This window comes from Aptenodytes forsteri, unplaced genomic scaffold (assembly GCF_000699145.1).
Source record: "Aptenodytes forsteri isolate BGI_AS27 unplaced genomic scaffold, ASM69914v1 Scaffold442, whole genome shotgun sequence".
Lineage (NCBI taxonomy): Eukaryota > Metazoa > Chordata > Aves > Sphenisciformes > Spheniscidae > Aptenodytes > Aptenodytes forsteri.
The window spans coordinates 1,242,168-1,266,264 of record NW_008794003.1 but is presented as its reverse complement, the minus strand read 5'-3'; the positions used below and the strand labels follow the sequence as shown (position 1 = coordinate 1,266,264).

At 44.6% G+C, this 24,097-nt stretch overlaps 3 protein-coding genes across 3 annotated transcripts in view; 2 read left to right on the top strand and 1 right to left on the bottom strand.

Moving 5' to 3' along the window:
• Positions 1–263, bottom strand: part of SGO2 (shugoshin 2) — a 9,143-nt gene extending 8,880 nt beyond the window's left edge. The window contains exon 1 of the mRNA XM_009289502.2: positions 201–263. Coding sequence (XP_009287777.2) covers positions 201–207 — 7 coding nt within the window. The 5' untranslated portion in view covers positions 208–263. The remainder of the gene's footprint in view (positions 1–200) is intronic.
• A 4,923-nt stretch (positions 264–5,186) lies between these two features.
• Positions 5,187–8,394, top strand: CUNH2orf80 (chromosome unknown C2orf80 homolog). Its single transcript, XM_009289664.1, has 6 exons — positions 5,187–5,227; positions 6,053–6,134; positions 6,636–6,718; positions 6,845–6,932; positions 7,364–7,441; positions 8,338–8,394. The coding sequence occupies exons 1-6, from the start codon at positions 5,187–5,189 to the stop codon at positions 8,392–8,394; spliced, it is 429 nt and encodes a 142-aa protein (XP_009287939.1).
• A 12,557-nt stretch (positions 8,395–20,951) lies between these two features.
• Positions 20,952–22,517, top strand: LOC103907463 (gamma-crystallin D-like). Its single transcript, XM_009289653.1, is given in 3 exon segments — positions 20,952–21,227; positions 22,246–22,456; positions 22,459–22,517. Coding segments are annotated over 3 exon segments (546 nt in total).
• Positions 22,518–24,097: the final 1,580 nt, after the last annotated feature.

Sequence of the window (24,097 nt, the reverse complement as noted above, 5' to 3'; positions counted from 1 at the left end):
GGCTGCCCCTCGCCGCAGCCAGAGAGGGAAGGAAGCCGGGAGAAGCAGCCCTACCCGCCGGGAGGCTTTTGAATGCAATCGGGACGGCGGGCAGCCCGCCCCTCGCCCCGCCTCGCGGGATGGCGGCGAGGGGAGCGGCCGTTTCCCTCTGCCCGCTGCTCCGCCGGGGGAAGCAGGGGCAAGACCAGGAGCGCACAAACCTTCCATCCCCGCTGCCGGTTGCGGCGGAGTGGGGACGTTACTTCGCCCGTCCCTCAGGGCGCGGGGGGCCTGCGCGTGCGGAGAGCCCGCGGCAGCCGCGCTCTCGTGTCAGGCCGCGCCGCCATGTCGGGCTGGGCCGGGCCGCCGCCGCTGAGGGGGAGCTCTCCGCCCTCACGGGGAAAGAGGACCCCTTCTCGGCTGCCGCGGCCCTGCCGCCCTTCTGGATGGAAACACCTAACTTTGAGGCCGTGCTCGTGAGGCGCCAACGCGGGCCCTCGGCGCTGCTGCCGCCAGCTTGCCCCGGGCAGGCAGAGCTAAAACGCTCCTGAAACGCCTCAGAAAAGCCCGAGGGTTGTTCTGAAGGACAAGTCTCACCCACAACTTAGGGTTTGTTCGTCTGCAGAATTCAGCACCTGGCTTGTAAGCTTTCACCTGCAAGAAGGTGAGGTTTTACAGTCTATTAAAAGGATTTTTTTTTCTTAAGTAATTTACATTTCAGTCCAAGTTAATGCATTGCTTTCCAGACACCTTTGAATTTGTCCACAAGAAGTTGACATTGCACGTGCAGATGTGATGATGTTAAATATTTTAAGGAAATGACATGTAAGGAAAAAGCAGCCAAATAGTCTGCAGAACAGCAATTTACAGTGGAGGTGCTGAGGGAATTTGCAATACAAACAAGGCTGGCAAAAATGCTTCTACCTGCTACCACAGGCATGTGAATGGTAGCCCTTTGCAAGAGTCCTAAATCCTACTCCTATTACTATTTTATGTGGTACTTGTTAATATATTAGCTGATGAGCATTAAATCGTGAATTATTAAATAAATTTATTTCTTCCAACTTAATTAAGTAGCAGATTGACAAAACACCCTCCATATCAGCCCCGAAAATCAGCCCCGCAGCAGATAACAATGCTGCAGACATGCAGACCTGCCTGTGGCTTTATTTCTTGCTCTGGGGAACCTGTGACTGGCATTAAATGTGCTATGGTGTGGGGGCAAGACTTAAGGATCCTTCTCTAATACGTGCATGACAAATTCCACAGTTCAAGGGGCCTAAACTTGCTCTTACTAAGTTTACTAAGTTACTTTACTAAGTTTATTAAGCACACTGATTAGCAAATTGAATTAACAGTGGACAGCTTAAAACCAGAAACCCTTTCCTATGCAGCCCTATTTAAACAGTGGAAATCTTTGCCAGGTGATACTGCAGATGTCAGTTACTCAGGTTTCAAAAAGAAATTGGACAAGGTTGTGGAAATAAAAAACAAGCAAGGGCTATTAACTGCCAAGACAACACTTTTTGCTCAAGAAGGTCCTGAGCTGCAAAACACAGGGGAAATACACTGAGAAAGCTTGATGCCTACTGGCGCAGCTCTTCCATCTCTTCCCCAGGCATCCCCTAGTGGCTGCTCTTTTTTTTCCCCAGGCAGAGCACAAACACAGTGCCACCCCCTTCCTTGCCTTGCAATGATACAGAGGCATTTCTTGCTTTGGGGAAAATAGCAGGGGTCAGTTCACCTCAGGGCTAGGGACCAGCCTCATTTCAGGAAAGCCACTTTCTTCACCAGGGTATCACTCTTGCCACATAATAGAAGAGGAGTTGGGTTAGCAGGACTTTGAGTCAGTCCTGGCATGGCTATGTTCACTTTGTGAAGGTCACTTTTCACACTCGCCTGGCCATACCAGCAGGTAAGCCCTGGGTAGGTGTAACTGGAGGAAAGGCAGGCAGTAGATCTGCATTTCTCAAAGCAGAGCAAACAAGCAGCAGCTCTACTGGAAGCATGGGGTTGCCATGATGCCTGCCAGGCAGACACCCTCAGAAATCAAATCCAACTTGACTACAAGCCCCACAGCTGGAATGAAAGGTGGGGAAGTGCTAAGCTTGGTGGTCCTTTTGCCATAGAATTAATGAGAATGGCCATAAGCATCTAATGCTGCTAGGAGGGGCCATTCCCAAACTCCAGCCTTCCCTCAGTGACTGCCCACCTGGCTTTCCACTGCTATGGCAAAGACATGGTAGGTGGCAGAACCATGTCCACCACCTTTACCTCTTGTACCTGCCCAGGCACATGCCTAAAGTGTGGGCTTTGGAAAGGGAGCGGTGAAATGAAATACAGAAGAGAAAGCACAGCACAAATTCTGTAAATACCAAGTAGGCTTTTTTCTGGAAAACATCTGTGTCTCATGATGATACATTTGCTTTTATGTTTTCTTAGGCCATCACAAAGAGAGGCAACATTATGATCATGTCTCATAAACCCATTCCTATTGTTTATTAGGTAATCAGTTAATAACATGAGAAGTACATTCCCAACAAGGAGGATGGCTCATTCGATTCAGAACTATAGCCTGCAAACGTTCCTAATCTACAAAATCCAATAGCCTCTTACTGACTTGTTAGTCATCATGATGCATTGGCTACCATCAGCAATCCTGTGCAAGATGTGCCCTGCATCCATTGGAAGGACAACAGCAGGATTTAGGGAGTTGTGTTGGGATTTCTTGGCTGTTAGAATTTCTCCTAATACTGTAAGCAAAAACATAACATTGATGAAAGAACAAGTAGCAGGATCCCAGCTATATGCCATAAACACTGCAAATGGAACCCCAGATGGGCTCTTGGGAGGTATCAGGTCTAGTTTTTCACCATTCCATACGGTGGAATGCTGGAGCAGTGGAAGCTGATGGCTTCTTTTACAAGCAATTAGATCCATCAGAAAACCCAGTGAATAGTCTCTGCCTCCCTTGTTAGCAAGTCTTCAACAAGTTGTTTCTTGTTAGCAAGACTTCAGCAAGGCCTTTGACACTGTCTCCCACAGCATTCTCCTAGAGAAGATGGCGGCTCACGGCTTAGACAGGTGGACTCTGCGCTGGGTCAAAAACTGGCTGGACGGCCGGGCCCAGAGAGTTGTGGTGAATGGAGTTACATCCAGTTGGCGGCTGGTCACGAGCGGTGTTCCCCAGGGCTCAGTTTTGGGGCCGGTCTTGTTTAATATCTTTATCGATGATCTGGATGAGGGGATTGAGTGCACCCTCAGCAAGTTTGCAGACGACACCAAGCTGGGCGGGAGTGTTGATCTGCTCGAGGGTAGGAAGGCTCTGCAGAGGGACCTGGACAGGCTGGATCGATGGGCCCAGGCCAACTGTATGAGATTCAACAAGGCCAAGTGCCGGGTCCTGCACTTTGGCCACAACAACCCCATGCAGCGCTACAGGCTTGGGGAAGAGTGGCTGGAAAGCTGCCCAGCAGAGAAGGACCTGGGGGTGTTGGTCGACAGCCGGCTGAACATGAGCCGGCAGTGTGCCCAGGCGGCCAAGAAGGCCAATGGCATCCTGGCCTGTATCAGAAATAGTGTGGCCAGCAGGAGTAGGGAAGTGATCGTGCACCTGTACTCGGCACTGGTGAGGCCGCACCTCGAATACTGTGTTCAGTTTTGGGCCCCTCACTACAAGAAGGACGTTGAGGTGCTGGAGCGTGTCCAGAGAAGGGCAACGAGGCTGGTGAGGGGTCTGGAGAACAAGTCTTATGAGGAGCGACTGAGGGAACTGGGGTTGTTTAGCCTGGAGAAAAGGAGGCTGAGGGGAGACCTCATCGCTCTCTACAACTACCTGAAAGGAGGTTGTAGCGAGGTGGGTGTTGGTCTTTTCTCCGAAGTAACAAGTGATAGGACAAGAGGAAATGGCCTCAAGTTGCGGCAGGGGAGGTTTAGATTGGATGTAAGGAAAAATGTCTTTACTGAAAGAGTGGTGAAACATTGGAACAGGCTGCCCAGGGTAGTGGTTGAGTCCCCATCCCTGGAGGTATTTAAAAGACGTGTAGATGAGGTGCTTAGGGACATGGTTTAGTGGGCATGGTGGTGTTGGGTTGACGGTTGGACTCGATGATCTTAGAGGCCTTTTCCAACCTCAATGATTCTATGATTCTATGATTCTATGTTTCCAACTAGCCACTCAGCAGTGAAACTCAATGCCTAGAAGCGTAAAAGGATCGTTTATCTTGAAACTGATAACCCAACCTGAAGGTGCAGGTTTAACCTATTCTCTGTGTTGTTTTGTTGGGGTTGTTTTTTTTTTTTTTAAATTTCTCTCAGCTCAGCAGCATTGTTTCTAAGCAACAGGAGAAAGCTGCAGTCCTGCGTGAAGCCATAGCCTAATTTCCCTGGCACACAAACTGAGTGGCAGAGGCAAGAAAGGAACAGCAGCAACACCAAGAGGGAATTCCTCCTCATAGACACCTGAAGTCAGAGAGGCTCCAAACTCAGATCCTGAGGCCTATTCCAAGAGTTGACACAGGTAGTGCATGATTTCTTGTGTACATGTATGAGAGAGAGAATAGGGGGACAATATCCAGTAACACAGAGAGCTTACTAGGTATGTCATTACTTTGTGTATTATGGAGCAGAGGAGTGAAGCATGCACTTTGATTTTACAATAAATTGGTGTGCCAGGTGCTGGCTGCTGTCATTGTTGTGTCCTGTCAGGCCAGCTGTTACCTCATCTCTTCCAGCCTGTCCTCTTCCCAGTCCATCCCCTCTTTGTACCACATAGATCTGATTAATACACACACAGCAGGGAGACCAAGCCATGTGCTAAGAAACTCAGAAGTGGTAGCAGGTCAATAGATTGCATTATATCAGAGAATATACATCGCTGTGGTGGGGATGCAAGCAACCTGCAAGCTGACACTCAAGATTGATGCTCATCTTAAATGGGCTCATTCTGCCCATTTCCCATTACCAAACTCCTTACCCTCACTTTCATTACTGTGCGTGTTGTCTTCTCTTTCTTGACTAGATTTTTCTCAACTTTTATTGCAATCCTACCTGGGAAATGGTTTTGGCCAGATTTTTGTAGGGGGTCTCCAAGCATCCCATACTCTTTATCTGTGATTCAGATTTGCTCACTGACAGAGATACTTGGTAGGATGCACTTTTCTCTCTCCTAGATCCCCTTGAGCTTATGTTACAGTGACAGCCAGAGTATGGAAAGAAAACATCTGAAGAAAGAGATTCAAAAACTCCTGTAAGTAGTAACTGCCCACAGCTGCCTTCATTGCATTTGAGATGGGCTTGTTTTTATTGCAAAGGGTTATATGACCTAGCTGGATGACAACTGTAAAACCTTAGTCTTCTCTTGCTGGAAAGTATGAACAGACTTCTTTTGAGATACTCTTCATTTTTTTACATGCAGTCTGCAGCGTGAGACCTGACTGCATATGTCACAGTAGAGATGTCACAGCCCAGAACTTGCTCTGTGTCAGTGGGAGTGACCAGGGAGGTGCAGAGTTCCTCCTTTGCCATGCAGCCAGCACCAGTCTCCTAGTTCATGCAGCAGCATCTCATGCTCTTGGATGCAGGAGTGCCCAGCAGACAACTCCTAGGGGATGTAAGCAGTGTCCCCTCTATTCCATACAAGTCCTGTGCCCATCTTCCCTAGGACTGCTTGCATGGCTCAGTAGTACTTAGTCTGAGGAAAGATTGCAGAATCAGGCCTCCCCTGAATGAGAAGAACAAGCAGCAGTAAAGCATCTTTTTCAGTCTCTTGCCTGTACAAAGAAGTCCTTCTGTAGTCCCCAGACTTTAAATACTTGATTCATATTTGTACCTCTTCCTGTATTTTGGAGCCTTTGGGGAAGACAGCGGTGTGGTTTGAGGGAAGCTAAGATTAGCAGTGATGCAGAAAACTAATAGCTTTCCTACTTAGGAGGTGTCTGTGAGAAATCCTGCAGCAGATCCCTAGCCCTGAATCATAGCAAATTTGCACTAGCTTTAGAGTCATCTATGACATTTCTTATGCACTGGATTGCTTAGAACCAGTTGTAATTTGGAGTTATTTTCTTGCTTTAAGGGGAGATTATGTTGGCATCAGACTACGAGAAAATGAATTTGATCCAAGAGGACAAAGGCAGCCCACCTTTCTAGATGACATGGTAACCACCAGACTTCTTACTTCCTATCCTTTTTAACTGCAGGGCTACTGAGAACTCTGAAGGATGGCTGAATAACCTGTTCCTACAATGATCAATAAAAGCCCATTACTGAAATGAGTATCTAAAGAGATTGGCTGTGAATAGCATCCAGGTGTAATGTATCCAAGACAATTCAAGTTTTTGCTGATTTTTAAGCAAGACAAAGCTCATCCACAGAGGACATTTGATAAAGTTCAAGTCAACTAACCAAAGGGAATTCTTCACAAACTAAAGCTGTCTATGCATAATAAAATGTCTTTCAGCTAAGCTGAGGAAGTCTTCCTGGGTGTGTTTAAAACCCCTCAAACCTCAGCAAGTGTCTTACAACTGGTGAGCTACCCAGTGTAGTTGAGAAATACTGGGCTCCAGCTAACATTTCCCTGCATTTCTCTGGTCTTTCTGTCATCCCTCAGTCAAGCAATTACAGTAAAACAAACACATAAAGTTCTTCTGTCTTTCCAGGTCCATTACAACTTAGCCTTCAGTGTTGCTTTGCTGTGGCTAAGTGACTTGGATGCTCAGACTGCACTGACAAAAGAGAAAATGTGAGTATTGCAAAGCTAAGGCCCTGCTGTTGCAGTGGGTTACACCAGTGTGAAAATGGAGTAAAAACAGCAGTGAATCGAGCCCAGCACCAGCCTAATAATATTCTTGTTCAAAACGCCATACAGGAATTTTGCAGCTCGCAACCGATACGTGTATCCCAACCGAATTGAGAGAGAAGCTATGATATTATCTTCATATGCTGGAATATTAATGGTAAGAGAGCAAGAAAGATAGCAATATCTTTTGCTCTATGGCGTCTCTCTAGAAACACTCCCTGTACCCTGGATATCTTTGTTCATTGAAAGCACAGTATACAGACAGTGCAAATATCACAAATCTGTCTCATTTTTATCAGGTAGCCATTAGGTTTTGCTCAGCCTTAGAAAACAAAATAGGCAGTTTCAGTAGGTGGCCCTATGCATGCATATAGGTTACTTATCTTGACTCACCCAAGTGCAAAATGGTGAGCAAGTTTCAGGACCAGATCTCAATAGATTTGTACTAGTAGCATGAAACAATACTAGGAGTTCACATGAAAGCTGTTTCAGAGAACAAAGGAAGGGGATATGAGCTGGATTTCATACATTCACTTTAAAGAATACTACTTCTGAGAGCTGAACCTCTCTCTTTACCTGTCTTCACAGAACAGCATTCCTATTGAAGAGATCTTTGAGATTTACAGCATGAGGCCCACAGCAACACACTGGCAGAGCTCTGCAAATGTGAGTGATTTGTTGTTTTTTCAGCATCTCTAATAGGGGCCTGAGTGAAGATCTCTCTTACCTGTAGTGGCCTGGTCCAGCATGTAGTACATTGGGCTGGCATTCTGGGAATGCGATCCACACATGGATTATTTCTCTTCTCACTCAGAGTAAACACTGTTGAACTATTCCCTTCTCGCATCTGCCATTATGGCTTAGAGCCTTGTGGGTGGCCTTTCAGCATCATAACGAGGCATAAAGCCTCCATGTGCAGTTGTAGTTATCCAGGAGGTACTTCATGCCTGCTGCTAGTCTTGAGGGTGTGTGTCTGTCAAAGCTGCAGAGTACAGCACATTTCTTAATTGCTTGCAGATCATATTGTGTGTGGGTCTATTATTATAGCTACTGTTTACTATTTATTCCAGCTGTCCCATACTAATAAAGGAAGGGACTTCATTCTATGGAAAGCAATCACTACTGTTAGACCAGCAGTGTTTGGGGATACGTGGATGATAGCTGGCAGCATCCTACAATAAACTCTCATGTATCTCCTTGGTACAGCAGAATATAAGTGTTCAGGTAGCATTCAAGACCACAGGCTAGGCACGACAGTGTGAATTTTATCTGAAGTTAGTGCTTTCCTCTGGGATTGTCATCTGGCTGCCAAAGATGTACTTTGTCTGTGCCCAGTCTTCTTCCCCAGTCCACTCAGGTTTCAAATCAGAAATCATCAGGGGACAATACCTAACCTTTGCTAGCTCCTGGCCTCTGGTGCTGCCTTGCACTGCTTGGCCTCACCGAGGAGACAAAGTTGTTTTGGTGGGCAGTATACCCTGTAAGCAGTTGTGTAAAAAAGTAAAACTCTCCCTGCACAGCCCACCTCTTTGCTACAGTTTTTCTGCCCTCCTCTTTTGTAGGATCCTCTGCAGATCCTCATGGTCTCCTTGACTCATTCTTACTCCACTGTAAGCTGATAAATCTTCCAGCTAAGAAAATGTGCTGTAGGTCTGAGATATGGCATTCGTCAGAGGAACCAGAGATGTCAAATTTGGCTAGAGACCTTTAACCCTGCAAGACAGAGACTTCCTTCCATACTTCCATGGGGTTTTTGTAAGCTATTATATGCTGCTTAGCAGAGTGTGCCGACACTGCAGGTCTTAATCTGGGGTCATGTTTAGGCAGGTTCATACAATCAGTGCTATGTTTACAGAAGCCAACTCTCAGAAGGGCACTCTGACTCTTGCATAGGCATTACATGACACTGTTCAAGGAGATTCAGTATCTACATCCTAGGAATCTTTCCTGGATCCCAGTAAAGGATCAGAGATGGCAACTGTCAGACAGCCTTAAATTCTCCCGTTATTGCAGTGTGAAAAAGAGGAGAAAAAGAAAACAGTGCTAAGCCAATTTTTACTTGCAGTGCATTGCAGTCCTATGGAAGGTGGACACACAGATTAAACAGAACAAACCAGCAACTCTGTGACTGCAAGGTCATCTGTGTTACCTGTGCACCTCCAGGGAAAAGATGCTCTAGAGTCTGGAAGTATCCTTGTGCCAAATCATACAATAGTAACAGAAAACTTGCACAAGGTTTTACAATTCAATTATTGCAGAGATAAGAGGTAACATTACCCTGACTTGCAGATTAGATTAGACTATCTGACTTTGGGCAAGTCAATTAATCTCTGTCCTAGTCAATCTGTGGCACGGTCTGGGTCATTATTTGCAGCTAAAAGCCTCCAGAGAGAAGGAGGCTGTGTTTCCTTGGGCACAGTGCTCTGACAACATGGCCTGCCGCGAGCCCATACACCAGAGTTGTTTGGGCCTAGTCAGCTCTCACAACAGGCAGCAGAGTGTGTGCCTCCTGCTTCCCTTCATCTGAGATTTCTGAGAGTGTATTTACATAAGCAAAGGAATCTGATACCGTTTAAGACCTTCCAGACAAGTCACATCCCCGCTCTTTGGGAGTGAAACCTCCATGTGGAATGATCCAGCAGGTCTTAGGGAGCTTGCAAGACCTGAGCAGTTTTAGACATCAGGACAACTTCTGCATCCCCAGTTCAAATACCTTTCTGTTTATATTGGGCATAAATTGCAGGGTTTACTGCTTTCATGCAAGTTCACACATGGGTGCTGTGTTAGGCGTAAATGGCAGAGTTGAGGCAGCAAGGGCTGCAGTGGTGACCTATATGGGAGGAGACCATGAACTGTGTTGAGACCATGAACTCAACTGTGTTGAGTTGACTGTGCCAGTCAACTCAAACCCATGTAAGCAGCGAAGCATGAGCCAAAACTTCAGCCAGAGGAGCACATGGCACCTCTACTCAAACATATTTAAGAAAGAGCAGCAGCTACTAGGGAAGGAGACATGAGGACACATGTAACGAGACATGCGGGTTGACTATTAAGAGAGACTTGCTCTTGGAAGGAGGCATCCCCTCCATGCCATGGCCTGCGGGGACAGAAGCACAAAGGAAAAGTAAGAAGTACAGAGAAATGCCAGACAGAAGCCATTCACACATGAGCCCAACCTCCTTTGCTGCCCATCACCTCACAGAAGGAATTGGGGCAGACTGAATGTAACCATGAAAAAAACAAGGGAAGTTGAGACTAGGCAGGGGAGGAAAGGTGCTTACTATATTTAACCTCTAGAGTTTGACCTCTTGATGCTTCCCTCATTACACCACCACTGGGATCAGAAACCTTTGGCAGCATAAGGGCTACTTCTAAAATCCCTGCTCCATCTTTTTAGTCTAAAAAGTCACCCATTGCATGCTAGAATATTGGAATGATGTGCTCCTGGGTTTAGAGGTTTATGAAGGCTTTTTATTGGCGTGCCTCTTTCTGGCTTAAATGCCTGGCTGACCACAGACTTCATGGTTCCTTTCTGGCCTGCACACTGGGCGTGGGACTTTGCCAACCCAACCAAACAAAGTGCTAGTGCAGGGAAAGCACAGACACTTAAAAGCTCTTTGTCTTCAGTAGCTGACCTTCAGGGAGATGGTTTTGTTCTTCAAAGGGCAGAAGCAGCTTGTTTGGCTCCGTTGTGCTGTTCCCCTGTTGGACCTCTGCTGAAAATTATCCCCAGGCTACCAGAAAAAGAAACTGTGTATTTGGTCCATGCAAAACTGAATACAGCAGACAAATGTAACTAAGCAACCAGATAGATTAGAAAAAAAAAGCCTTCAGTAGACAAAAAGGGGATACTTACTCCAGCTTTACTGATCAGATCTCATCTTGGCCCTGCAGAGATTTCACCAGTTAAAACTCTTCAGTCCTATCCTGCCCTGATACTAATACCTATGCTTAGCCCCAGTCTTAAAGTGGTATCCCATTCCCAAACATACCTAAAAGGCTTTCAGCATTGCTGGCATCACACACCTTGCAGAATCTACCCCAAACTTTTTGATGTCTTCTGCCCTTTAGGTCTGAGAGAGATCACCAAAGAAGAGGTACCAGTTCAGTGGTACCAGTGACTCCTAGCTTTGGCCATAGCAATGGTAAGCTATTGGCCCCTTCTCCCACCAGCCTACTGCCTAGACTGGTGTGCTATGAGCAATAAAGGGGAAGGAATCTCCTGCTACATAAAGGCATAATGCATTTGGATCCTATAATATCTGTGCCTTTTAAAAAAAAAAGTTACATTTTAAACTCAAGTCATTTGCCCCTTTTGCTTTTGCCCCATTAGTAATAGCAAACTAGCTCCAGCCTTCTCTCTTTGAACATAGCAAAAAGCTGAACTATTCACCTCCTCCTCTACCTTACGCTGCACCAAGGAGAGGCAAGAAAAGGGCAGTCCAACTACTCACAACCACACTAAGGAGTAACCCAGCTCCTTGGCCTTTGACATAGTGCTTTACAGAGGAGCATTTCCACAAGTGTGCTCTAATTACCATTAATGTGGAGTGGGGAAGGAGGCTATGCAGGTCCGAGGAGATACAGCCTGCTTCACAAGGGCCTTGCCTGTGTTCAGAGCAAGTTTCTCTAGCAGCATATCTTTAGTCATATAAGTGTAATTGCCCTTTAAAAAAAAGGGGAGGTATTATAATTTTTAATTCATGACTCATGTCACAAGAAAGCATTCTGTATGGCCCAGCTATTTAACGAAAGAGCATTTGTGCTGGAATATGTAGATTTTATTTTCAGTAACACAGACTTTATTGATGTTTCCCAAACAACCATTAAAAGTTGCTGTGGAATTGTAATCAGACTATAATAGATGATTCACATGTAATTCACAGTGTTTCTGGTGCACTATATTTTTTTTTTTTTTACCTGTCATGCATAGCTGTAATATTAATGACAGACTGCCACCCGGTGTCCAGAAAGGGCTAGAGCTACCTCCAGCTCAGTTACATGCATCAGAACAGCCTTGGCTGTAACCTCTCTTAGTTGAATTTTCCCATGTCAGGAGCTAGAAATGCCACTAGATGCCATGTAGGGGCATTTCACAACATGTTAGTTTGAAGGAGGGATCTTTCCCTCTGCTCCCGGGATAAGTGGGTGGATCAGCTCTCCCTCCTTTTGCTGTGAACATTACACTACATATTTTTACTGTCATGCTTCTCATGGGCAGGAATCCTTTTCTCTAGGAATTTCAAACCCAGGATATTTTTAGAAATCTCCATTTTGAGTGCCCATCATAGACTGCAGAGGAGTGATGTTTTCTTGGAAATTTTCCAGCTACTCACGCTTTTGGGGGAGGGGGGGGGGGGGGCGGTGGGGGGGTAGTGTTTTTTTGGTTTTGATTTATATTCTGATGTTATGCAAGCAGAGACAAAGAAAGAACAGAAACAGTCTTTCTGTTCATCTCGTGTTACTGTGCACTTGCCTAGATCCTGTCCCTAGTGGACTCAGGGATACTCTTCCTTGATGTCATGAGGTAGCAAAGTTACAAAATTTTCTGAAGAGGAAGATAAGCCATTGGGTAGTGTTTTTTTGGTTTTGATTTATATTCTGATGTTATGCAAGCAGAGACAAAGAAAGAACAGAAACAGTCTTTCTGTTCATCTCGTGTTACTGTGCACTTGCCTAGATCCTGTCCCTAGTGGACTCAGGGATACTCTTCCTTGATGTCATGAGGTAGCAAAGTTACAAAATTTTCTGAAGAGGAAGATAAGCCATTGTTATCAGGATCTCCAAGTTCTATTTCAGCCAACAACACTGCTTAATTTTAATGGGCTTAAGATCATTCCCACTCTATGAGAAAGGAACGGAAAAGCTTTGCTGAATTTGGAAACTAAGGATAATTCATTTTGCAAAGCCCTAATTAGTTTAAGAGGTTAAATCTACTGTTTTCAGTAACAGTAACTCTTGGAGCACAGCTTATGCCTCCTTAAGAGTCCTAGACTCAAAGAGCTGGAATCCAGCCCATCTCAAAATTCAGTTTCTGTGGATCTCAGGTTTGGTTATCTTTTCTCCCCCCCCCCGGCATTTCCAATCAAAGTAAAACGGTGGAGATTCCTGTTATCCACCATCACTTTTGAAGCTTTGGCTTACATCTCCTTGAAAATCAAGCACTAGCTTTACCAATATATATAGATACTTAAGGAGCCTAAGTCACACCCTAGTGGGATTTAGGATCCAGAAGATTTCTGATTCATGAGAAGGGACATCCTAGCCTGAGATGGATGTAATGGTTGCTATCCCACCTGCCTGCTGCTTCTCAGAGTATCCTACCCCATCGTCCAGACATTTCAGAAGCTGCCATGTGAACAGCTGAGCAGCTGCAGGCTGCCCATCAGGATGTTTTGGCAGACCACAATCCCCAGGCTGCACCAGTACATACAGGGCTATGAAATGCAGCAGTTCAGCTACTGTGTGGACAACTGAAATGTCTGGGCAGCAGGGATGGGCACTTCAAGAAGCTGGGTGGGCCAAGCAGCCAGGACAAAAACTGCCAGCAAAGCTGTGCTCATTTATCCATCGGGACCTCTGAAGCAGTTATCTTACTTTCAGCTGACCACAAAAGAGTATGCCCATTTGGCTTGGCACATAGTTTCTGCAGACATACTAATCTATGAATTGTCCTTCCAGGACCACTGGATTCAACCTTTCAAGCTCTCCCTGCATCCATTTGCCATGCTGACTGCCCCTGAAGCTGCAGAGTGTGCCTGGAAGCAAAGTGAGCACATTTCACCCCAAATCCCACAAGGCCAGGGCAGGGGGACATGGGGCAGCAGCACCTGGCCCAGCAGAGCCACCAAGTTACAGCCTGCTGAGCTCCAACAGCTGCACATGGAAAGGATAGTGTAAACCTTGGTCTGTGCCTATTCTCTTGCAGGGGGGGAGATACAGGCATTTTCTCATTGTAGCCTAGACACAGTGTTTAGCTCAGGCTCCTGAGCTCATGACAATTGCAAAAGGAGCATTTTCCTCAAGTTGAGGTAAACAATAAGATTACACATTTCTGATAGGATCAGCCTTCATGTCTCACAATCACTTGTTTGTTCTTAAGCTTGGACTATTACTAGGACTTTTGCAAAGGTCAGTTATGCTACTGGCCAGTGAAGGAGCCACCCCCCCTTCCCTGCTTCTTCTCCAAGTGCAGCAAAACAGAGTAACTCCAGGAGCATTAGGGAATTTGAAGCTAGAACCCCTTACCTCCAACCATGTATTGCAACTGATCCCATGCAGTAGGTCTGTAAACCAGCCTGGTGGCCCCCTGTAACCCCAAGATGATGTGAGGCCCTTTCTCCCTCCCAAGGCATCAAGTACCGAAGACCGCAGCATATCAAAAGACCAACCCTTGTTGAGCAAGGAGAGCTAAGAAGCACAGCAAGCAACTGGGCTCACTCATCAGAGGAAAGCAACAGGTTGACAAAGTAGGTCTGAAGAATTCATACAAGCCACTAAAACTGTTTTTGCAGCACTACCACTGAATGTCACAGCTAGAGTGGCACCTCAAGCCACCCAGAGCCCACAAAGTCTTTCTTGTCTGCCCTGCTCAGCACTCTTTAGCAGGAGAAGTTTCATAGTAGCACTAATTTATAATATAGTGTCAATGCCAAATTGGACTTTCAGGGCAACTGTATCATACCTTGGCAGGAGATGTCACTCATGAGCTGGAAAGTCAACTCCAGTAGTACTCAACATACACGTGGAAGGCACTCTTCTGGCTAATATCCCTGCAAAACACATTCATGACTATCACTTTCAGGTTAAAAAACAGTTGAAGACTATTTTTTAAAAAATGAACAAAACCGTGACTCCATAAAGAACCCAGTAATGTCAGATTAGCCTAGCATGTACATCAGTTAGGCTCTGCCTTTCTATTTGCCCGTGATTTGCTAAAGCCTATTGTTTGCTGCAACTCCACTGAGCAGGAGAGCTAGGAAAACATTCATTGTAGCAGCAGCATTTCACCAAGGGGCTCCCCCACAGCCTTGAGTTCAATGTGCATCACGTCACACAGCAGGAGGGAAGCTGATCTACCATGCAGTCCCCATCTCTCCTGATGGATTCAGCCCTGCATGCTGTGCTTGTGCTTATTAACATTTGAATCCTGCAGGGAGCTACAGAAGCAAAACAAGGAGTCTCTCCAGAGAAGCCTGGAACAGATTCAAAAGCAAGGAATGCAAAGGAAGCAAAGACATAACAAAGACCCAGACTTCATGTACCTCACTTAGTTGTAGGTGAGCTAACTGATGTCTTCTACCTTAGCTTTGGTAATGCATTTGTGACTTGTGGTTTGGATTGGGGTTTTTTTTGTTTTTTAAATCTTAGCAGTCATTCCTTCCTTCCCACCCCTCATATCTTGTATGCAAGACTGACATTCCCTCCTCTTCCCTTAGCTACCTCTCTCCTGTTTCCCTGCCAGTGTGTTGGGAGCTTACATTTTTCCAGTGCATCCCTACTGCTTCTCAACCCACCATGCTACTTTTACAGAGCCAAAGAGGGGATGCAGTGCTTCAGAGGCAGGGATTACACACTTCCCCTTGTCCGCAGTGCTGTGCAACTCCCACACGTGATCCAGAGTGGGACGGGAAGGAGCTTCCCTGCATGTGACATGAGGGTTGCGCCTCTCGGAATGATCCCATTTTCTTCAGCTCTCCCCTTTAACCATCCTACTTCCTTATTTCCTTAAAGGACTCAGCTAAAGAAAAAGCCTCTCCCTGCAGTGCCAGTGTAGCACTGAAACCTAACTGTCTTCCATTCCCTGTTTGTAGGTCTCTAATGGTTTGCCTCTGTTATGTCCATGCTGTGCTGCCCAAGAACACTCCCCATTTCCTAGATGGGCTGTCACAACCCTCATCCTTGTATTAACTCTACCTTGGGATAAGAGTTGGGTGCACATGGTTCTCCTTCCACACCCCTCTCTTCCTCTGTCTGGAAGCCTGGGCACACAGCATGGGGTGTTTCTGTAGGACTCTTTCTACTTAATTCCATAGAAATTTCAGAGCTCAGTGGGGTAGTAGAAGTGTTCACTGCCGAGAGGTGCATTTAACACTAACTGCAGGGTAGAGAGACTCCATTAGAGCTCTTTACATATAAAAATTAGAGAAATTAAGATTCCCAGCTACTTCTAGCCAGGGGATAGACATCCATTCAAAGTGTGGTCACATATTGTACAGCTGCATTAACCCATGCCTTGGAGATGGTCCTGTACTCTAATGCAAAATATCTGCTAAAGAAAACCAATAAACATTTGTGAAGCAAAACCGTTTTTCTTCTCCTGCCTGCTGATTCTCAGTCACTCAGCCTATTTATGGAGAGGCCAAAAGACAGCACTACGCAAGAAAGCCTGGGAATGGTTAAACTTAATCAGGGATTCAAAGGGTCTTTTAGAAGTCCTCATAGACTCAAAGCTTGCTTTCAACTCACCAGGTTCACAGCTTTTTTTTTTTTTTTTTTTTTTACATAACTTATCACAAATTTCCTGTTAAAATCAGTCTAAAATAAAATGTAGTTGCTGTAAACACCTGTCCTTTCAATTCTGAGCTGTCCATGGGCAAAGCCCTAACCACAGCTTGGTACATTGAAAAATTACAGATTAACTGGTGAGTCTTTGTGCTGATATTGATGGGGCTTCTTGGCCATACCATGCATCCCCCCACTTTCCTTTCAAGCCATGTGAGCCAAAATTCAAGGCCTAAGGGAGTCAGATGAGAAGGCTAGAAGGGACTTAAGATCAACAGCAACATCTCCCCCCCTTACACAGGAACTCTTTAGCCATGAATTTACGCAGCATCAGCTGTTTTGGCCTGGTTAGTTCACTCTGCAGGAAGTAGGGTTGCTGGAACGCACTCTCCAATCCGATTTAGCAGTTCCTACCTCTCCTCCATGGCCTGTGTTCACTGCTGGGACAGGCCTGCCCTGTCACATTCGGCACAGGCTCATTCCTGGAGCTCAGGGCATCCATCGGCTTCTAAACAGAGGCTTCTGTTCTTGCAAACAAATTCAATAGAGCAGTAGGCAGCAGCCAGTGCCAGGACCTGAGCAAATTTCATTCCAACTCAAACAGCATCAGTCTGACCCCTTAAAAGCCAAAGCAGAGAGAAATTGTACTTTGAAATGAGGTCATTACAAGAGGGGAGGAGGGGATATTGCTGCTGACCACGTGAGTAGGAGAACAATGGCAAGGGGGTGGTTAAGATTAAACAGCTAGAGAGAGAGATTAACATCTCATGACTGATTTTTGTTCACTGACCTGCAATAAAATAAACAGTAAGACTTTAAACAAATAGGTGATTAGCTGTGTTATTCCAGTACTGTCTTTGCTATTAGAATACTGCCATGGTCTTCACTTTTCATTGGCTAATACTTCCTGGTTTTTATAGATAAGGCTGGCAGAGTTAGGAGGAGTAAGCAACAGAAATCTTGCTATGCTAATAAGCATAAAAACAGCGTTTCATTTTCAGAGTGCAAGTACCTGCCCCTTTGCTACTCCCTCCCCTGTTGGCTGGCTGGTATCTGGTAGTCTGCACACAAAAATCAAGCCCAGCAGATTGGGTAGTTTGCCGTTCACATGTTCACATTTTCAGACAGCCAAAATCAGGGAGCTGAAAGGTGCTTGTAGGTGTGTGCCCAATGGGATTGGTGAATGATAGCCTTCTGCCACCTTGACTGAAATTTCCTCCTTTCCTGAGCTATATTGTCTCCTGAATAAAAAAAAAAAGGCTTTGCTGTGACCAAACCAATTAGCCAGGACAACTTCAAAATCTTTTCTCAGCTATGCAAAAAGCAATGGACATAGTTCAGAGCTTAGATGGGATGCAGAGTCACAAATTTGTTCTACAGGACCCAGAAGAGACATCTGATCATATGTGCACACTTAGCAATAGTTGTCACAGTTGGTGCCCACCACTGCACTGCAATACTATCCACAGTGGGAAAGGTAAGAGACCATTCTGAGTCTGTTCTTTGTAAGTACCTGAAATCGTGTTGTACAGCAAGTGTGGAAGTGAACAGGGCATCATCCACTTTCCCTTTGGCAATTTAAGAGCTGCCCATTGTAGCCCAAAGACTGACTCCAGTAGCAAAACTCATGGTGGCAACTTGGTGCTGCACTTCACAGCCCAGTTTATGACACTGAAATCGGTGATGGTTTCAGCTAACACTCTTGGCTGCACAGCAGCTGAGGCACAGACATACTGCCTGCAGGACCAGAGCTGCTAACTTCTTAAATTGCCCCAGACAAGCTTGTGAGTCAGAGTCACTAGAGCACTGCCCATGCAAGCAAGCCCCAATGTCCCCCTCATTTCTGCTACAGTAATCCTGACTTCAGACATGTCACTACTGATTCTCCGATTCCTGAAAATTCTCACTCATTTTGGTGAAGAGCTTTTTCCTAGTCAAACATCAGGTGGAAACACCTAGCATCCATCTTGGAATGGCAAAATACCCGTTTTGTGCGAGAGATTAGTTTATCTATAGGACAAATATATAACCAATCTGTTTTGAAAAGAATCGATTTTGTCAGGACGAAATCTAATGTATTAAGTGCATAGGACTATATATCTCCAAGAGGCAGCCAGCAGCAAGAGCAAATGCCAGAGTCAAAGCAATGAGAAATTCAGTTTTACCCAGTCTCTCTAAAACAACGTAAAGGATACTGGCTCCACAAGGGGAGTCATGGTTGAAAGATCGAGCATCTCTGCTGCATTTTCTATATCTAAGAATGGTTAGAGGTGCTCAAAATAGGAACTAGCCCAGACTGGCTCCAAAAAGGAGTTTTGTTTGCAGCAAAGCAGAGTCAGAGGGAACACCAACTGCCAAATTCTGCACAGACTGTCACCAGGTCAGGTGCTGTCGTGGAAGTGATCTGCCAAGTACTTGCACACAGGTATTCCCACTGCCAGTGCTAAACACATAGTCCCTTTATGTGAAGCAAGTATGTGGTGTGGTTGACAAAGACATCCGGGGCCAGACTTCACGGCCTTTCACGGGGACTTGCATTAACATCCATTGTTCAAAGAACTTGTGCGCAATCCATGCAGCAATAACTGTTTCCCTACCTTGTTCATCATCCTGAAGATCTACCCACCAGTTTGCCATACAGTTGGACTCAATCTTAAGGGTCATTTCCAACCTAAATGATTCTATGATTCTATACACAAGGGATTACGCTTTGAAATAGAGTCAGATGTGACATTAAAGCACTGTGACAACTTTGCAATAACTTTTTGTATTGAGTATTTTGTGCATGCTCACACTGCCTGTTGCCAGTTCCATTGAGTACAGGTCAGCAACCCATCCAGCCTGCAGACAAAAATCAAGCCCTGAGCAGTGTACTTACAGTAATAGCAACAATACATCAAGTCAAGTACAACAGTCAAACAAACATCATGTCAAGGAAATCCAACAGGATGAAGGCAGGTGGTCTGAGGTAACCCAGAAAGCTCAGAAGAATAGGGCTGAATGTACTAAAGAGGACAGGAGGGTATCTAACCTGTTTGGAAATGGTGAGTGCACATTAGCCCCTGTAATTTAATAAGGATACAGTTAAAAACAACATCAGTGAAGTGGTTTGTGATGGAAGGATGTGAAGGGGGAGGTTTCATATTCCTCCTATCCGTCTCCCCAGAAGACACCCTCGTCTTTCTCTTTCCTTTCTTGCCACAGTACTGAAAGCCCTTTTCTTTGGCCTGAGACCTTGTAAGCAAAGCTGCACTCCACTCCAAGTCTCCCAAACCTTCCCCTGTTCTCTCTCCTTACAGCCACAAACATTTGTTCCACTGGAGGTGAAGACTAGGTAGTTGCAAATAGAGCTCTTTTCAATAAATAAGATCTACAAAGGTGTTCATCTGCATACCAAGTTAACTGACGAATCATGTTGACAAGGCCCTTACATGCTTGAATGAGTTTCCCCAAATACATAAAATTATAAATCTGTTTTTGGAGTACAGTAGTTTCTTTCGATCTGAAGCCTCACCTACTGGTGATATAAGACATTTGTATAACCAACTTTGCATATTCCATGAAACAGTTGGTTTTTAGGAGTCTAAGATTTAGGTCTAAGATTTTAGCAGAATAGAACAAGTCAAGGTTTGTTTCAGCCCTGCTCCAAAGAAAAAAATGACAGAGGAAAAGTTCCAAAAGGGAGGAATACAGTTTTCTGTAACCTACTAGCTGTGCTTTAGTGTTAAAGCACTCTGATTTAGTGTTAAACAACAATCCTTCCTGGTTCCAGATAGAGAGCAACTTGAGTTTAATGCAGCTTGCTCCTTTTGAATTTTTAAAACAGACTTTCAAAGGGAAAAAACTGAACCAACTGATTTATAATGTTAGCCAGTAACGCAGATACACTGATAAACAGTTAATAAGAACCATTTGATTTCAGTCTTTTTAGTCTTCAGATATGCAGCAGTTAACCACACACCAGGAAGGGACTGAAACTTTTAATCACTATTTCCTCCTAGCTCGTCTGTGTTAAAATCTATACACAATAGAAGGGATTAGTAGGCAAAAGCTAACACCACCACGTGAGATGGAGACTTTTCCTGTTTCCAGGACAAAGTATTGAAATGGAAGCAAAGTTCATCTGCTCTCACAAAAGGAACGATTAAACAAATACCATGGGACAAACTTAGGCAAGAGGTAATCCACGCAGAGTGGGGAAGGAGAGGAACAGACCTACACCAGAAACTGCTCAGGTCCACTGAGTTCAATAGCTTTCAGGCAAAGGAGGTTCTGTAAAGAACCATTCTTACACACACATCCCCTATTGGGTCAGGTGCACCACATGAAATAGTTGATACCAGCTGAAAGTGTAGTCCACTCCACAGTTACACAATAATTCACTTGCACACAGCATCAGCAAATGCAGCCCAAAACCCAGAAAATGAGTCGCACACGGTAAATGCAATAAATGCCATAACTGCAGTAAAGACAAAACATGAGATCTCCCCACAGCTTAGAATGGGCCCTTTTGTGTTACTTTTTGCAGATGCAGCATTAGGACTATGGTATATAAAAGCAACCACAGTGTTTGCTCACAGCTCTCAGCTTTCACCTCAGCAAACTGCCAAAAATGGGAAAGGTAAGTGGAAGCCCTAGAATGCCAGTACTCTGCTCTGCCACAGACACTGGGATGGACTATAAGTCTTTACAAATGTCTATATTGCAAATCATTTTTTATGAAGACAAGAGCTTCCAGGGCCACTATGAATGTAGCAGTGACCACCTTGACCTGCGGTCCTATGTGAAACAACACAATTCCATCCAGGTGGAAAAAGGCAGCTAGATGATTTACAAGAACCCCAATTACTTGGGACACCAGCACTTTTTAAAAAGGGGAGACTATCCTGACTTCCAGAAGTGGTTCGGTCTCTGCAACTCCATCAGGTCTTGCCATGTAATCCTACAAGTGAGTTCTGCTTGGCAGTGTATCACAGTTTAAGAAATTGGTTGTGGTTTACCCTTTAAGAATATAGTTATACAGCCTCTCCAAGTAACTCCAGAGACAGGCAAAGTTCAGTAAGGCAATGCGAAGTTTCACTGGAGAGGAAGGAAATAATCTGTTTAATATCAGTGCTATTTCCAGGGCCTGTTCATAACTTGGAGATGCTAAAAGAAAGCTGAGTGACTGTTTCTAGGTAGAGAATGTTTTTACATTGCTCAGGGAAGGGCTAGCAGGGCCAGCTGACCGAAAGTTCTGCTGTAGACTGATGTATGCAACTTGCTCATGACCATACTATGTTATGATTCAATGACACAAGAACATGTTAAATCAGATTTGCAATGGATACGGCTTTCCTAACATAAAAACTGTGTTGGTTAAAATCAGGCAAAGAATTAATACTTGCTAAAGTACTTCTCTGGTTAGTAAGATATACTATACAGCGTAAGCCATAGCAGCAGGAACACTCCACATACCCATGCTCCACATAGCTCAGCAGTTTGCCACATGGCAATTGCTTGCGCACCAGTGTATAATGGGAGCATATGGAGTAACATGGTAAATATCTTTTAGTAGCATAATTCTGAAAAAGCCACATTATTCATGCCTGGTCATGAGTAAGCTCCACAGATCATCTCAAAGTCACATGAATACCTTTTGTCCTATTGTTACAATATAGAGTCCTTATAAATCCCATTTCTTCAAATCATAAAGCATCCTCCATTTACTTCCTACCACACATGTGATCATACCCATTTGCTGGCACTCCTGAGCTCCTCCATGTGGGTAAGAATTAAACCTCTATTAGCTCCAAAAGAGTGAATCTCTTTGCAATCCCATATCCAGAATAGAGCACAATTTCTCAGAAATGCACATAGTAACTGGGAAAGTTGACTTTTTCTGTATGTCTGTCTTGTTCAGTAATGTCAGAATCAGTTAAATTTCTGTTTTTTCTACATTTTTGCTGTGTTTGCCACTGCGGAATTCTGTTTCCCACAAGATTCAGCTCTGTGAAAAAGAGGAGCTCCAAGGCCAAATGTTGGAGCTCACCGATGATTGCCCATCAGTCCCAGGCTACATCCATCTCCCTGAGATCTGCTCCCTCAATGTTTTAGGTGGCTCTTGGATCTTGTATGAAATGCCCAACTTCAGGGGCCGACAGTATTTACTGAAACCTGGGGAATACAGAAGATCCCCTGATGGGGTGCAGTAAATGCCAAAATTGTCTCTTTGCAGAGGCTGGCTGATGTGCACTGAGTTATTGCTCCCATGCTAAATAAACAGTGAATGCATTCCAAAATCCTTGTTCAAACAAATGTTCCTTCACTACTACAAACAAATTAAAGTTGTGCAGTCCAGAGGGAAATCCGATTCCTCTCACATTTTAGGGGGAGAGGGGGAATACTTTAAAAACTATTCACAATTATCCAGCTGCTCCACAGTATGTGATAATTTAAATAACTGCTGAAGGTCCAACTGCATATTGCTAACCCTGGTAAGTGTAGAGCTCCTTGGTCATTACTTCACTGGATATAGCTATTAATAGGAAGGTCTGATTCTTTCATCTAAGTTTTCCCCAGTTTTGCAAGTTTTGATCTAGGAATAGATTCCAGCTCCATACTTACCAGGGTTAACAATATACAGTTGGACCTTTAACAGTTATTTAAATTATCATGTACTGTGGAACAGAAAAGTAAGTCCCATTAATAGTTATACGCAGTGAAGTACTGACTGAGGAGGAAAAGGACAGAAGCGTGCAGAGGAACTCAGAATAAGGTGAACACTGTATTTGGCATCAAATTCTTCATGCAAACAAGCTGCTCCATGCTGCCACCAGTCTAGCAAAGCTTTCCAGTCTTATCCCAGCTGATTCCTCCAGAAAGAGTTTTTCCCGATCCTTAAAATCACACCACCTTTATATAGCATGTTTTAGTGAACCTGTACTTCATTAACTAGATGTTTAGCTGGTGTCAATCACCCTGCCTCTACTAACTTATGAGCTGCACTATCTGCTGCAGCAGAAGATTGAGCCAAATCCCTCAATTGCCAGGCTATTCTGCATGCAAAAGGAATTAAATAAGCATACCAGTGCAGATTAGAAACAGGACAACATCTTGCGCTGGAAAATTGTAGCATTAATTATCATTCAAGTAATTATGTATATGCCTACTAATCATCACTGAATCCTGTGCCAGCAGACACTCTGTGCAATAATGAATGAGAGCCATAATAAAATGCAACAGTTAAGGGATCTCACATCTTAACATACCTCTTCTCATTTAGGCAGTGGAGTCTAGATATTTTTTTTCCAGGCATAGTTAGGCAAATATACTACTGCTCTTCAGCAAGGTGCTGGAGACTTCTGGAAAAACAAAGCAGTGCAGAGAGAGCACAGAACTACTAGGACACTCCGCAACCTTATCTAGTACATGTTTAATTTTAAATAATTTCATCTGGGCTTTAAATAGTAGGCTTTGATTTTGTTTTGCCTAGTAAACATTCTGATAATGGAGTCCTTGAATAAAACCAAGCAAATTCTACAGCAGTGAGGTAGACTGCTTAAAACTCACATCTCCACTTGCTAATGTCAGAGACCTCATTTAGCCATTATTTCACGCTCACATGACCCATCCGTAATAGCCTGTTAGTGATCCTCACCAGCCTTTCCCTGACAACACTGGAGAGAAAAACAGAACTATTCTTTGCCCTTCTCATCCTCTCTTTTGTACATGGAACACTATCTCTGCCCTCCTGCCTGTCCTTTACTGCACAAAGTAGGCTGTTCAGCTGCTGTAAATGTCTCGTGTACGTAAGAACACCATGCTTCAGCCAGAGAG

Excerpts from the sequence above, each read along its gene's own strand:
- CUNH2orf80 (XM_009289664.1), top strand. The coding sequence starts at position 5,187 with ATGGAAAGAAAACATCTGAAGAAAGAGATTCAAAAACTCCT. Across the intron at positions 5,228-6,052 it reads AAAGAGATTCAAAAACTCCT|GGGAGATTATGTTGGCATCA; the intron begins GTAAGTAGTAAC and ends TCTTGCTTTAAG. Across the intron at positions 7,442-8,337 it reads ACTGGCAGAGCTCTGCAAAT|GATCCTCTGCAGATCCTCAT; the intron begins GTGAGTGATTTG and ends CCTCTTTTGTAG.